This window comes from Xiphophorus couchianus, chromosome 22 (assembly GCF_001444195.1).
Source record: "Xiphophorus couchianus chromosome 22, X_couchianus-1.0, whole genome shotgun sequence".
Taxonomy (NCBI): domain Eukaryota; kingdom Metazoa; phylum Chordata; class Actinopteri; order Cyprinodontiformes; family Poeciliidae; genus Xiphophorus; species Xiphophorus couchianus.
This window is the reverse complement of record NC_040249.1, coordinates 10,535,381-10,551,128: the sequence shown is the minus strand read 5'-3', so window position 1 is coordinate 10,551,128 and position 15,748 is coordinate 10,535,381. Positions and strand designations below refer to the sequence as shown.

General features: G+C 40.7%; 1 protein-coding gene across 7 annotated transcripts in view; it reads left to right on the top strand.

Annotated features, from left to right (window-relative positions):
* The window catches only part of zmiz1a (zinc finger, MIZ-type containing 1a), a 123,372-nt gene extending 108,024 nt beyond the window's left edge, over nucleotides 1-15,348 (top strand). For 6 of the 7 annotated variants that reach the window (XM_028006543.1, XM_028006542.1, XM_028006545.1 and 3 more), the window contains 18 exons: nucleotides 3,762-3,897; nucleotides 4,614-4,728; nucleotides 4,847-5,067; nucleotides 5,315-5,516; nucleotides 5,612-5,893; nucleotides 5,983-6,162; nucleotides 6,276-6,344; nucleotides 6,507-6,672; nucleotides 6,788-6,929; nucleotides 7,818-8,028; nucleotides 8,127-8,232; nucleotides 8,350-8,510; nucleotides 8,590-8,657; nucleotides 8,743-8,811; nucleotides 8,897-9,177; nucleotides 9,719-9,912; nucleotides 10,793-11,086; nucleotides 11,282-15,348. In XM_028006543.1, coding sequence (XP_027862344.1) covers nucleotides 3,762-3,897; nucleotides 4,614-4,728; nucleotides 4,847-5,067; nucleotides 5,315-5,516; nucleotides 5,612-5,893; nucleotides 5,983-6,162; nucleotides 6,276-6,344; nucleotides 6,507-6,672; nucleotides 6,788-6,929; nucleotides 7,818-8,028; nucleotides 8,127-8,232; nucleotides 8,350-8,510; nucleotides 8,590-8,657; nucleotides 8,743-8,811; nucleotides 8,897-9,177; nucleotides 9,719-9,912; nucleotides 10,793-11,086; nucleotides 11,282-11,389 — 3,005 coding nt within the window. In that variant the 3' untranslated portion in view covers nucleotides 11,390-15,348. The remainder of the gene's footprint in view (nucleotides 1-3,761; nucleotides 3,898-4,613; nucleotides 4,729-4,846; nucleotides 5,068-5,314; nucleotides 5,517-5,611; nucleotides 5,894-5,982; nucleotides 6,163-6,275; nucleotides 6,345-6,506; nucleotides 6,673-6,787; nucleotides 6,930-7,817; nucleotides 8,029-8,126; nucleotides 8,233-8,349; nucleotides 8,511-8,589; nucleotides 8,658-8,742; nucleotides 8,812-8,896; nucleotides 9,178-9,718; nucleotides 9,913-10,792; nucleotides 11,087-11,281) is intronic. The other variant, XM_028006546.1, reaches the window with a different exon arrangement.
* The last annotated feature ends 400 nt before the right edge of the window (nucleotides 15,349-15,748 follow it).

Here is a 15,748-nt window from a genome sequence, read left to right as displayed (position 1 = left end):
GCGGTGAATCAGAACTTTAGATGAACTGCAGAGACATTTTTCCACACAAAACAGTAGATAAAAATTTAAAAGATTAGTTTTGGGCAGATCTCGTAAACATTTTGTTGTCCTACTAATATTTTTATTACTAAGTTCGGAGTTTACCAGATATTAGATTAACAGTCTAGAGAATAAAGCCCAAAATATTCACAAGTAGGGATATGTTTTTAGTATTCATCCGTTTTTATATAGATTAGTGCCTTAGCGGTTCTTAACAAAGTTTAAAAACAAGGGTTTTTCTTTTCTTTTTTTCTTTTGAAGAGGGTATTAACTTGCTTTTTTTTTGGAAGAACAGATGTGCTCGACTTTAAAATAAACATTTTGATCTTACCACATATTTTAGTTGCCTATAATGTTTTATTTTTTTACCAAAGATACCTTGATATTCTGTCGTAGAATGGGTGAGGTAATCAAGGAAATACACTGTGATCCACAGTGGAGCCATGGTCCCATTTACATATTTTACAATTCACCACAGTTGTGTAACTGCCACCTAACTTCCCTGTAGAGGCTGCTATAGACTGAAACACTCATGTTAGAGTTGTTGAGCGCTTCAATGCGCAGCAGCAACAAACATCCCTTCAGTTCAGGAGGATAAGCCCTCTGGGACCAATGTAGCATGTTTCTAATAAGCTTTGTGTTTCACAGTGCAGCAGCATTGTGTTTTTGTCCATAGCTGTGGAGTGTTGAAACATTTTCAAGTTGCAGCCATGCTCTGCAGGGCTGTTACCAGCTGTAGACGTCAGGTTTTAAGGTTTTTTTCATTGATTGGTGGAAATTGCTCAATGTCTAAATCCACCATTTGGGTTAAAAGAATAAATTGTTTTTGTTTTTTTCCATTCATGTCATTTAAAAAAAAAACTCTGGAGTATGTTGATTTCTCCAGTAAAGCTCTATATAAGTGTGGTTGTGGGGGAAAAGGCTTTAACAGAAAGCCAGTGAGCTGTTAACCTTGACTCATCTTCATCAGGCTGCTGTTAGCGTCTTCATTATAAAGTATGCAATTAAACTGTAAAGACTTCAGTGTAAATGAAGTCGGAATAAGTGAAAAGATGAAAGAGAGGCGTAATTAGACAGGGACCTTGGCTTTTTCATTCCCGTTTTTGTTGGCCGATTGTCTCCGCTCTTGGCATCAGGTGCTTTGTCTTTTCTGCCGATGACATTAACAAACTTTTTAATGAGGAAGATTTCAGAAAGACCACTTCATACTGTTGGTATTTAACGTTGTTTAGTAAATAAAAGAGACAAACTGTAAAGAGGTGACGATGTAGTCCCAGACTTTGATGGTGTTTTCAAGGGGGTTTGTCACAAACAAAGGACTGTGAGATTAGATAAAGGTCAAATGAATAAACTTGTGAGGATATTTCACAATGTCCAGACCCAACATTCCTGTGATTGACTGCAGAAAGATTCTGCAATTTGCTTCTATTCTGATTTGGCTAACACTTTTCAGTTCTCTCCATCTGTATTTTAAAGTGATTTTGCCACTCATTCTCAGAGTTTGGTTTCCGAATGGTGGGTTGCTAGTTAAAGAGACAGTCACACTGTGTGGAGGTGGTGATTTAGTGTGGAGATAAGCTTTGTTTAATGGCAGGGTGGAATAATTCCACTTTAACAAGGAGGCTTGGCTCTCTCCACCCTACTGAAGAAATCACTGCTGCTCCTCTTCTTTGCCCTTTATTCTTTCTATTTTTACATTGAGAGTAAGCAGTTGTCCAACAAACCATTTATCTTTCGGAAAAAAGTATAAATATTTTGTTAGCATGCTATATATTACAGGCAAAAGGTTAAAGAGTGAACAAATTTTGTTTTATTTCACAGCACTTTGTCTGAGGAGATAAAAATGAAATTTAAATGGGCCACAAAGATAGATTAAAAAGATCATTTTTAAAAAGTTAAATCAGCACGAATGCCTAAAGAAGAAATGTCTTGCTTTCTTGCTGAGGCAGTCTGATTACACCTGGGAGATCTGAGAAGATGCTTCTTGGCGTACAGTGGCAGTGCTGAACCCAGGAAGTGAAGGACAGTGGAGATATCACTTTTTCTTACTTCCTACATTGATCTTATCTGTAACCCCAGTCGCTCTGTCTCTCTCTTCGTCTCTCGCACCACATTACTGCCTCTCGCTAGAAAGAGAGCCAGGAGGTCCCTTTTGTACTGCAGATTGATTTCACACTGCAGGTAGATATGATGGGATAGAAAAAATATAAAAGCGGCAAGTAATCCGAGTCAGTTGTGCTGCATTAGGCTGCCCTCTGGAGGCCTTGGAAGCAAGCGTGCATTTTAGTGCAGCATTGACACAGTAGGCCAGCTCACAACCGGGCTTCTGTGAGTTTATTTTAAAATAGAAACACAATACCGCCTTTATTTAGCCAGGAAGCAGCTGCTGAGAGAATTCCTTCCAATTAAGAGCATAAACGTAAACTGAAGCAGTTTCATAAAAATAATTATCATCATGAAAGATAAAAGAAGGAGGGAAAAAACAGAAACACTGCAATTATATAAGTTTATAGAAATATTAGAATCCAAACAACCTAAAATGCAATAAAATTACTTACTAATAAAAGGCCAATTGAAACAGTTGCTTGTTTTTTTCATTTTACAGAGAGGCATGAGAAACATGAAGTGTCTCTCTTTTGTGTACTCTGAGTATGTAGGAGTGCTGTGTAGATATCTTATGCTTTCGTGTTACATTTGAATAGTTTTTATTTAAATGTTTCCCTAAATTGTAGGTAGTTGGTATGGATGAAAACACTGTAAATACAGTAATAACAAAACTGTGATGCATTCATTTGAATGCATGGTTCTGCAGAGTTGTCGTTTTCATTCTCCTGCTCTGGGTCAGAATCTGATTCCAACATGTAACGTTGGATGGTCAAGTTTTCTGCTGCTGACATCTTTAATAAACTTGGGAATAAAAGGTTTCTCTGCTGATAGATAATTGTATTGCTGCTATCGAACAAACGGGGTGGAGTGGAACGCTCTGCGACATGAAGTAGGCAGGGCTTGAAATGTCTCATTCACATTTAAAAGAGCCACAGCAAAACGAGTTGCCCTAAAACTTGCAGCTCAGAGGGGTCTGTGGAGCTACAAGAAAGAGGAATTGCAATGCTTCTCTACATAAAGGAGAAGCATTACAGTTCTCCTTGATATAGACCACTAATGTCCGCTAGTTTAAAACCATGCGTATACGCAATACATGCAACAATATTCTAACACAGAAAGAAGAGAGTTGAACAAGTTTTTTGTTGTGGTTGCAAATGGGTAAAAAAAAAAAACCATTTCCATACAATATTTAAAAAAAACATATATTCTCATTCATTTCAATAAATCATCTTTGTTAGATTTAAAGAATAATTTTTATTTAGCTAGATTGCTAAGATGTATATGAAGTGAGCTTTATTGTGTTTAAATGATCTTTTGTGACAATAGAAGGATCACCTGTCTTGGCATAAAAATTAGCTGAATTTATTAGTCTCTGAGTTGAGAACCTGTTGGAACAAAGATTTGTTTCAGGAGTGGCTCTACTCTGGACCCTTCACAAATGACCAAATTATACTAAATTAAAACAATGGGAAAAATAGAGCTTTGTGCAGTGTTAGAGTAGGGAACTAAAATCGATTCCTGTAGTTTACTTTAAATATGATCACCAGAGTAGATGTCTTATTACATAAATATGCAGAGTTGACTAATGTGTTTATATGTGTGTTCTTTTCATGCAGCTCTGCTGTCGTCGTGGTGTGAGGAGCTGGGTCGTCTCCTCCTGCTGCGTCATCAGAAGAACAGGCAGAACGAACCACAGGGAAAAGTTCCCATGCAGCCCAGCATGAACAGCATGAAGCCTGGCCTCACACACAGGTCAGTTACATGTGTGAGAATGCGTTTCTGTCAAAAGAACAAAGAAGAATGGTTAAAAAAAATCAAAAAAGGAGAAAAATGTTGCCACCAAGACATTCTATCAACTATGAAGTAAAGGAAAAAAAAAAAATCCTGTTGTTCTGCCAAGAGCCAGAATCACTGAGGAAGGAGCAAAAGGGGATTTATTTGGGGTGGAGAGGCAAACCAGCAGTGATGTGAAGTAATATTTTTGAAGAACATTGTGTGCTCTTGCTTTTCTTTTCCTCTAAGAGAAAATCCTGGAATTAGCTATGAGTGCTGTTTGCCTCCGCTGAGGATCTTTGGGGGAATATTGTGCCTTTTATGAGGAAATATTGAACATGTCGTCCATTCCAAGAACTAACCTCGGAGAGAAAACAAACTGCTTTCCAAAAACAGCATTTCACTCCCCTCTGCACAGACCACTTGTCTCTACCCAAGAGGCTTTAGTTTATTTATTCGATGTACCAGACTCTGTCTTATTTGTTTAATTCAAAATTACTTAAATTCCTGCTTACTTCTTATTCATATCCAAGGATTTTGTTCCCCAGCTGTAAGAATTGCTCATATTTAGTTTCTTTTCTGTGTCTAATAAGAAAACTCATTATCAAGTCAATTAAAAAAATGTATTCTCCATTCTTTTGTATGCTATCTTGCCTCAAACACCACAATAATAATGTTTTTAATCTGTTTTCCAGTGATGGATCGTTTCCGTATGATTCTGTCCCTTGGCAACAGAACACCAACCAGCCCCCAGGTTCACTGTCTGTGGTTACAACAGTGTGGGGTGTGACTAATACGTCACAAAGTCAGGTATCCATCCATATTAAAACAGCCTCTCTGTTTTTTGTGTTTTATTCTGCAGACTTGAGCTATAAATTCACTTTTTATGAGCATGATCTTTGTGAAACCAGTTAACTTCTGTTGGTAGGTGCTGTGTAATCCTATGGCGAACAGCAACAACCACATGAATCCCGGGGGAAACCACATGGGATCGGGTATGTCGGCCAGCGCAGCAGGGCTCAGTTCGCCTCAGTTCAGCACTCAGCAGCAGCAGTTCCCGAGCAAAGGAGGATCCGGCCAGTCGTACATACAGCAGGGCATGTACGGCAGGCCTGGCTACCCCGGTGGTCCTGGGGGGTACAGTGGAAGGTGAGACACTTAATCAAGCCAATATTTATTTGGCAGTGGGTCAAAAGCCAAGGCTATTATCAGCAGGGTGTAGTTGTGTTATGGTTTGATTGGAAGAGAAAGATTTATATGTTTAATTTAACACACCTTTTATATCTACTTGCTAAAACAGTGTTTCTCTGAGGAGCTTTAGTGAGTGGCAGGGGGGACAGAAAACAGGTCTGATTAGACTTTAGCATAACGATTGATTTTTTTATTTTGTTTTTAGTTACTCTGGAGGCCCCAACCCCCCTCCTGGCGGTATGGGAATGACAACCCACACACGCCCCCCTGGTGACTTCACTCCCCCTGCTGCTGCAGCTGCTGCTGCAGCTGTAGCTGCAGCTGCTGCCACAGCCACGGCCACAGCGACTGCCACAGTGGCTGCTCTGCAAGAAACTCAGAATAAAGAGATGAACCAGTACGGACAGGTACAGAACCCACCTGAGAACATCCATCCATCCATCTGCCTGCTTGTGACCCAAATAAAGTCTGTTTAACACTGAAACCTTTTATCACCCGGCAGATGTGCCCGTCGTTCCAGATGGGCCCTGCACCAGCCTACAACAGTCAGTTCATGAACCAGCCGGGCCCCCGAGGGCCTCCTGGAGGTATGAACCCAGCCGCCATGGGCTCAGGCATGAACAACCCCAACATGAGTGGCCCTCCAATAGGCATGAGCCAGGCTCGAACACCAGGCATGGGGCCTTTTGGAGGTCCCAGTCAGAGGATGCCTCAGCAAGGTTACCCTGGTGGGCCACGACAAGGCATTCCCATGCAGGGGATGAAGAGGCCGTATCCTGGGGAGGTCAGTGAAACCTTCAAGCAATTGCACCACATTCAGAATAACGCCACCTGTAGTTTCCAACTTGAATGTCTTTGACTTTCAATACTCAGGGGAGTTACGGGGGTCAGCAGTATGGGCCAAACAGCCAGTTCCAGCCTCAGCAGGGACAGTACTCCTCATCAAATCCCTCCAGGCCACTGCCTTCCCCTAACTACCCCAGCCAGCGGATGCCAGTGCAGCAGGGTCAAGGACAGTACCCCCCTGGTATGCCCATGAGCCAGTACTACAAGGTCAGTTTTCCCACACCAGCTTTACTCTCCACACTTCCTGCCACAGTTAGCGTCAAACTATTTTGTATCTGCCTGGAAACTTAACAATCAGTGTTTTTTATTTACACCCACAGCAAGAACCATTCAATGGTCAGAACACTAGCTTCACTGGTGGCGGATACTCCTATAACCAAGGCAGTGGGGTGTGTTTTAACTTCCTCCTTTCAGACCATTCAATTTCAGCTGTCCCCTGAACAAATTATTTTACTTCATGTAGTAAACTTGCAATAATAAAAGTGCAAGTTTACTTGTAGTAAAAGTGCAATAATAAACTTTTATTATTGCCCTTTTCCTGTTTTTCACAGCCCCCGAGGCCTGGTAACTACCCGCACTCTCCAGTCCCTGGAAACCCAACACCTCCCATGACCCCAGGAAGCAGTATTCCCCCTTATCTGTCGCCAAACCAGGACGTGAAGCCCCCCTTCCCACCCGACATGAAACCAAATATGACAGCACTTCCGCCCCCTCCGGGTGAGTTAGGCAGCAGGTCTAAAACAAAGGGGTTCACATATTCTGAGTATTTTTTTTATTATTTCTCCCTGCTAGTCTTCACGTGCAAGGATTAAAGAGTGTTTCTCCTCTTTAGGCAACCCAAACGAGGAGCTGCGGCTGACATTCCCAGTTAGGGACGGGGTGGTGCTGGAACCGTTCCGCCTGGAGCACAACCTGGCTGTCAGTAACCACGTCTTCCATCTGCGACCCTCCGTCCACCAGACTCTCATGTGGAGGTACATTTAAACCGTGTTTTAGAGTTTTAGAGAAACTAGTCATGAGCTTAGTTCGCTTCACCTACATGCAATGAGTGTTTCTTCCTAACCTTTTCACATTTTGTTACCTAAACATTTCATGTATTGCTGTGGATTTTACTTTTTGTTTAATCTAGGCTCACAATGTAGTGCATAACTGGCAAACAAATGAAAAAAGTTGTATAGTTTTTCAACAATTTTTACTGAAAAGAAAAGATATGAAAACTCTGTTGCACTTTTATGTTTAACCTTTGACATGACCAAAATTCTATCCAACCAATTATTGATTAATATTAGTTATAATATTAATATTATAATATAACATGCATTCCCCACTTTAAAACATGATGGAGGCAGCCTCGTGCAATGCTGTTCTTCTTCACGAATAGGAACATTTTGTGACTTTAGAGCAGAAGTTGATCCTCTAACAGAAAATAACCCTAACCATGCAACCTGAGTTACAACGATTCACATCAAACTATATTCATGTGTTAGACTGGCCCAGTCAAAGTTAAGGCTGGAATTCAATTAAAAATATATGTTATCTGATGCTCTCCATATAAACTGAATTTGAGCTGATTTGAAAAGAAATGTGGGAAAGAATTACAGCGTCTAGTTTGCAGAGATACAGCCCAAAAGATGTGCGTCAGTAAATTCAGTGAAAGGTATTTCTATATTGTAATGCCTTTTCTGATTTTTATTCTGAAAAAAAAAAAGGTTTATCCTGTTTGTGTCAGTCTGTCACTGCAGTGAGGTTTATGGTTGTAAGCTCACAAAATGTCAAAATAAATAAAAGTTAATTGATTCTTTATACATTATCAAGTCGTCCATACACTATACATAACTGTCATATTATTGCTCCTCTTGTAGGTCAGATCTTGAACTCCAGTTTAAGTGCTACCATCATGAAGACAGACAAATGAACACCAACTGGCCGGCCTCCGTCCAGGTCAGCGTGAACGCCACGCCGCTCACCATCGAGAGAGGCGACAACAAAACTTCCCACAAGCCACTGCACCTGAAGCACGTCTGCCAGCCGGGGAGGAACACCATCCAGATCACGGTCACCGCCTGCTGTTGTGTGAGTGTTCACAGCAAGCACAATGAAATGCATCTCTTCCATTCGGTGTACTACACAGAAGAAGCAGGTGGCTAACTCTCTCTCTTGTTGCGCTCCAGTCCCACCTGTTTGTGCTGCAGCTGGTCCACAGGCCATCTGTGCGCTCCGTCCTCCAGGGGCTCTTGAAGAAGAGGCTCCTTCCTGCAGAACACTGCATCACCAAGAGTATGACTCATTACTGCAGCTTGGATCTCTTTATGTTCATTTTCTAAAACAGCCGTCAACAAACACCTGCCACTGTCCACAAACCAAATTTCCCTCTGAAACACGTCTCGTCTGCAGTTAAGAGGAACTTCAGCAGCGTAGCGGCGTCGGCGGGCAACACCACTCTCAACGGAGAGGACGGCGTGGAGCAGACGGCCATCAAAGTATCGCTAAAATGTCCCATTACCTTTCGACGCATCCAGCTCCCCGCGCGGGGCCACGACTGCAAACACGTGCAGGTTTGTTTTGACCTTGGAGAGCAGATAAAAACAATAAAGACAGAAGGTTTTTCTAACACCTGCTTGTTGCCCTCTTCAGTGCTTCGATTTGGAGTCCTACTTGCAGCTCAACTGTGAGAGAGGGACATGGAGGTGTCCTGTGTGCAAGTAGGTGAAAGTCTGGTCTTTTCTGAAAGTAAAACTTGGAGTTATTGAGAATTACTCTAATAGTTGTTGTTTATTCTCCCTTTAGTAAAACAGCATTATTAGAAGGTCTGGAGGTTGACCAGTATATGTGGGGTATTCTTAATGCCATCCAAAAGTAAGTTTCTCTTCTTGAAAGGTTAATTATTCTTCATTTAATGTGTGTGTTTCAAACTAACACGGTCTGCTGTCTCTTCCAACAGTTCAGACTTTGAAGAGGTCACTATAGACCCCACATGTAGCTGGAGACCAGTTCCCGTCAAGTCTGAGCTGCACATCAAGGAGGATCCAGACGGACCGCTGGCGAAGCGCTTTAAGACTATGAGTCCAAGTCAGATGACCATGCCCAACGTGATGGAAATGATCGCTCAGTTGGGGCCCGGTCCAGGACATGGACCCGGGCAGGGGCCAGGTCCGGGTCCAAGTTCCTACCCCCACCATCCTGGACAGCATCCCAGCGGAAACGGAGATTACCCCGGAGCAGGTACCAAGAAGCAGTCAGGGGAGCAAAGGTTTATTCAAGTTTATTCAAGAAAACAAGTGTTTTCATTTCCACCCTTTATTCCATCATCCATTGTCTACACATGTTGTATATGTCTGTCATGGATCCCTCCATCATCTGCTCTGTCACCTGTCTGTCAATCTATCTTCACATTCCTTCCTCTGTTCCTCCCACATCCGTCCATATCAGTGGTAAATTCATAATGAATTTTTTATGTCTCCTTAAAAAATGAATCTAAACTGGGTCAGGAACTCTTATCACTTTGAGTCTGTAAAAATATGAAGTTAAAGTATTAAAAATATAGCAGAACCTTGTTTTTATTTTTCATTTTGTCTTCAGCTGAAATGACAGATGTGACTCCTGTGTTTTAAACGAAGGAACAGCCACTTTAATTTGTTTCTTCTCTGATACTTGTTTCTCTGCAGTAATAAAGTAACAATTGTTAGACATTCTGTTTTTTCAAAGCCCTCAGGCACGTGTTCTCTGTTACAAACAAGCTTTTTCCCTCTTTTTTTTTCTGTAGGCAACAACTACCACAATCAAGGTAGCTTTGACTTTCCTAACGGGAACCCATCCGTTGGCGGTGGCGTTGGAGGAGGAGGAGGTGGTCCTCCCATGAATGATTTCATCCACGGGCCACAGCTGTCCCATCCACCTGATGGACCCGGTGGTCTCCTCCCCCAGGACAAGCCGCTTAGCCACGGCATGAACGATGCGGTGAGTAAATCTCTGTAACTTGTGAAAAAAGAGATTGTTGCACTCGAGTCCTGAAATAAGCAATGCCTTGAAAGAGTAGGTTGACATTTTGCCATGTTACTACAAAAAACTTATGAGTTAATAGGATTTTATGTACATAATTATGACTTGTTGAGTCATTTTATTAAACCACATTAGCTGCAAGAACAGCTGAAAGCCATCACTGCTACTGCTGAAGAAAAGCAGCACCACCCCATCGTTCTGCTAAACAATATTTTGAAGTAGGGTTGTTTTTTGTTTTTTGGTATAGTCTTTGCTGTATCCCCCACATGATTTGTGACAAGCTTACCTCTTTTTTTGTGATTATTTTCCTGGAGAACTTAAATAAAGTGTAGTGTAGACTTATGCAGGCCACACTTTTCAGATTTTGCTGAGTAAATAATTGTAGAACAATTTTTATCTCATTTTCTTTGCACCTCACAAATATGCACTATTTTGTGGCAGTCATTCTTGTAAAATTCAAGTAAAACTTGTAGTTATAACGTGACCAAATAAGAAATAAAAAAATGTCAGGGTTATAAATCCTGCTGTTGTATCCTGTAAATCTATCTTTGTGTTACATTTTATGAGAAGAAACTCTGCAGATGTCGTGCTAAAATGAAACCACAGTCTTGTAATCTGAACAAGGTGCAGCCTGTCCCTGTAAGCCAGCATGTGTGCTCAGTCATGCTCACATGCACATGCTTCCATCTTAAAGGCATGTTCCACATTATTCATGCTCATTTAGTCTCCCCTCCTCCTCCTGCCTTAACACGTTATCCTCCTCCTCTGTGTCTTCCGATCTCGTACCCTATCCTTCCTTTTCACTCTCTGGCTTTCTGTTTGCATTTCGCACCTGCAGATGTCCCATTCAGATCAGTCCCATAACTCCATGCAGCCGAGCATGCATGCGTCCCCGCACCCTGGCAGCCAATCAGGGCCGCCCTTACATCACAGCGGCCAGTCAGGGCAGCCCCTGCATCACAGCGCCCAATCATCACAGCCACCTCGCCAGCCGCAGCCACAGCCGCAGCCGCAGCCTCAGCAGCAGCACCCTGGCCAGAACAGCCATCCCCACGGCGACCTGAGCTTTAACCCCTCCTCAGACACGCAGATGGCTCAGGGAGCTCAGGACATGCCCGAACCCTCCCTGGATGTAAGTGAGCCTTGCTCTGGGTGCTGTAAGCTACCTGTTTAACAGCTAACAATGTCTGCTACAGCTGCTCTCATCTCTCTTTGCTGTCTGCTTTGATTACCACAAATCGCTTATGAAGACAACTGAACTGAAACGAGACACCGAAGGCGACTTGCCGTCACTGATTTATTTATTTTTTCCTCTTTTCCCTCTCAGCTGCTTCCAGAGCTAGCCAACCCGGAAGAGTTACTCTCCTACCTGGACCCCCCCGACCTTCCCTCCAACAGCAACGACGACCTACTCTCCCTTTTTGAGAACAACTAGCCCCTCCTCGCCCTCTTCCTGTGAACACTTGGAGCAGCTACCTGTTTTCACGCACGCGGACTTGCTCGAACTGTTTCCGTGTTGAAGACGGGCGTGCGGCACAGGAGCACGGCTGTGAAGGAAGCGGGACGTCAACACTCGATCCCTGCACTCCCCCATTTTTACTCGGCTTGTGTAAAGATTCCACACACCAGTTCCACCTCCTCTGGCTCCACCATTCGTAGCCATGTTGGTGGGCACTAAATTGATATAAAAATATTTATATATTATATACACATACATTATATGTGTATATGAGCATATATATATACAGTATATATATATGTGACTTTTCAACTGAAAACTGTGCAGCTATAATCATACATGACAACACGGAGGAGACAGAAGCCTTGTGTTGTAGCTTTCTTTTCTTTTTTTTTTTTTATATATATATATAATTTTCCTCTTGACACTAGAGGAGTCAGAGGGAAAGGCATTGTGTTGTAAAAGTGTCTTTTTGAACCCAAACTAAATTTGTTCTTCCAAATCTTCTACACACACAACCCCAGACTTCCCAGTATGTGTGTGTGACAGCTGAGTAACTCTTCTGACTCAGAGCACTGATATCTGTGTCTGCGGAGGAAGTGAGCGCATGTTGTGCAGCGTTGCATGTTTGTCTATATGCAGGTGCATGTCAATAAATTAGGATATCATTGAAAAGTTAATTTATTAAACTTCCCTAATTGAATTAAACTAGCTCAATTCAATTTATACCATTTATTAGCTTCTAGTTATTATTGACAACATAGGGCAATTTCATTTGCAGTGAATTGTAGAATAACATTTGAATGTAAAACAAAATCACTTGTACCTATGTTTGACCCAGTGCACTTACTAGCATAAAAGTGAAAAAGATAAACAGACCTTTTGTTAAAAGTAATGTTAACTAGGTTTAAATGTAGTTCTGAAATACCGCAAAAGTAGCAAGCTACGCTAGGATTATCCTACAAGTTCTTTCTTGATTTCTGTTCTTGTTTGTGTACGGACCAAAGCAAAGCCGTTTATTTCATAAAGAAATGCATAAACATCTCACATTACATGGAAGCATTAAACTCTGAGTAAAATATTTCAAACGTTTTGTGTTAATTTTGATGATCATGTCCTATTGGTGAATGAAAACCCAGAATTTAGAATCTTAGAAAACTAGAATGTTACATGAAACGAAAAAACTTGTTTTTGTAATAATAGACATTTTATATTATGGCCTACACAATAATACGGAAAGCTGCTGATTTGACACCGTCAACAATGGAGGTAAGTCAAAATTGAAGAATCTTGCTGTTCACTGAGTTCAGAATCCAGGCATTTAAATGGAAAGTTGAGTGGAAGAAAAAAGTATGCTGCCTACCAGTATTTTTTTAAAGCACTTCACACTTCCCTGACAAGCTTCCTTTGCTGACAAGCTTTATGGAGATCTTGATACATTTCCTAAGCAGGACTTGGCAACTGCCAACAGTGTCAAAAGAACCGGTACCTGGTGTAGTGACCATAGTACCACTACTAGGAAACTCACCTCATCAAATGTTGTGCTACGCAGGAAGATGAGAGAGAAGAGTCATCGATGCAGATGTAACCTGGGTTTTCTCAGCACTATCATTCTCACAAATGCAGTAATTCATGCAACAAAAAGCCCAACAAGGTATTGAGAGCATACCGTACATTACATAAACATATTTTTAATTTATAACATATAATAGAATTTTCTGAGACTGTTGTGTAGCCTTTCATCAACTGTAAGTCATCATTATCAAAATTAACAGAAATAAATCTCAGAATCACATTAGTTCGTGTACTGAATTTATAGGGTGAGTTTCCCTTTTAGCATTACTGAAACAGGTCCACTTTTTGATGGTTTTCTGATTCATTGAGATGCACTTGAACACGTCCAGTTTTTTCTTTGCTTATGAGTTTATATAAAAGGCAGAGAGTAGGAGAAAAAAGCAGCAGCTCAAAAGCAGAAGAGCGTTGGTGGCGTTATTGTACCCCACGCCCCCGTGATAATTTGCCCTTCCTTGTCAAGTTTTGCACCATTTTCATCACAAGTGCATGTGTGCCAACACTCCTTATTGTCTTTGTCCAGCCCAAACGTGCTCAAGCGATCATGTCTTCATTTGTGGGGCTTCATTTTAAATCTCATGATCTGATGGTCTCGTTGTCCTTGTTAATGTTTGATAGTCACTGCTCATTGTAATTAATCTGATCCGACCTTTTTAAATCGCCGTGTTGGAAAACACGGCGAAACAAAGGAAGACAAACATGTGTAGGTGTACATGATTTCCTTTTGTCATGTTTTAACCTTTAAACAGCATACGTTTAGGTAAAAAAAAAAACATTGTGCATGATGATCCAGCAAACTTGTCGTGTGTATTATATCCCCTTGTGACTGTACAGTGCTGTACCTAAAACTATTAGTGGCTACGTCATGGTACTGTGTGTCTGTCCAGGCCTGCACATGCTCACACACACATACACAATCCCTGATAACAACCTAATATTGTAAGAAATCTATCCCTATGCACTGTCACTGGCCTTGTACTGAGTGTATTGTGTATTTTAACCCCAAACCTGTTACAATGCATCAGCAGAAAGAATATTTAAAACTATCCTGCAGGCTATTCTGAGGTATTTTTCTTATTTTTATATCCTATATGTATGTAAAATCAGATCAGCTTTAATTAAGCTTTGTGTTTCTTTCTAAAGGATTGTTCATGCAGCTTCACGGTCCAAATTTGTCTGAAAAAAATCTATTTTCTTTACTGTCGTAACACGCGTGTCCTCTTTATTTAAAGTGAGAATGTGCAAAACGAGACCTGATAACGAGCGTTTTATCTCCACACTTAGCAGAATTTGTGTATTTTCATCATATTTTCTATTGTTTTAAATTATTCTTGTCCAGTGTCTTTTTTTGTTTTGTTTTTTCACGACCAGTCCGATTTGGTTTATGCAGTTGTAATGCAGTAAAAAACTATTTGTTTAGCAAAAAGAAGCTTCCCAATTTCAGTTCAGATCACCTTCCAGAATCAAATTGTGTTTTAAGACGATGCACTGCCGCGTTGGGAGATTTTACACCCCCTGCACAGTGTGTGATGATACATATAAGCTCCCACAGAATCATGTCTTGTAATTTTGCGATCCGATTTGTATTTTCTGATGGCGGATGTTGAAAATGAAACAGAGGGATCTCAAAGAGAGGATGGCTGATATTGTAAAATGAACTCTGAGGAGGATTCTCCTTAGGGGGGGATTTTTGGGCAGGGCTTGGGGATGTAAGGGATATTTGTACATAATGTAAATGACAAAATAGAGACACATTAACAGAAATGTATTCATTTTTCTCCAGTGGGAGTGTGCATAGTGTATTTAGAATTTGTAAAGCTTGCATCCTCCTGTCAGACGTTGCATTGGGAAAACCAGTCTGTGTTTGATTGCCTCTGTGCAGACCTCTCTAACCACGCCTGTTCAATGTAAGATACTTAATTCCACCTTCCTCACGGGATTCAGGAACAGAAAAAAAGAGGGTTTTGCTTTGAGTAATGTTAAACCTCTGTGTTTTTCACTCTTACCTGTGTACTTTTTAAAGGTGCTACGAAATTATTAAAGAAAAAAAAAAAGCTTTTGAGGTATAACTGAGTCTCGGGTGGCTCCCGAGTGTGGCATCCAAAAATTTACAGTTTGTAGAAACAAAAATTTTGTCAAATTTGTAACTTTGGCAAATGTGCTGTAAAGGTACAATCTGAAGCGATTGGCACAAGTGGCAATTGTCTTATTTGGTTTTTGTACATTCTGTGTACAATCATTTCATATTCTAAACTGGTCAGAAGAACATTGTGATTTTTAGTCTTGCAAATCTGTATGTAGTTAGATGATGTGACATCCTAATATTTATCTAATAAATATGTATTCAGATGAAACACACTAAACTGCTTATGGGCTTTTGTTTTAACATGCTATCTGTACAAACTGTAAAATGTTTACAAAGGCTAAAACTAATCATTTCTTATCAGAGTAACATAATTAAAGGAATTGAATTTGATCATATTTATTTGTTGTGAGAAAAAACTATCACAAATTAAAGAGTACAGAAATATAACAATCCTTATAATATATATGAGAAATAAAACATTTTTGTCAAGTTTTTTTTTTTTTATGAAATAAAACAGAATGAATGAAATGAAGAAAAATATGTTAGAAAAATTAAAGTTTGGAGACATGCTTGAAGAAGCATTGAGATCATATTCAAAGGCATATGTCAGATTCACTGAAGCAATGCTCTGTTTAAACATCACAAACAGTAAAATCTTACTTACAATTACCAAATGT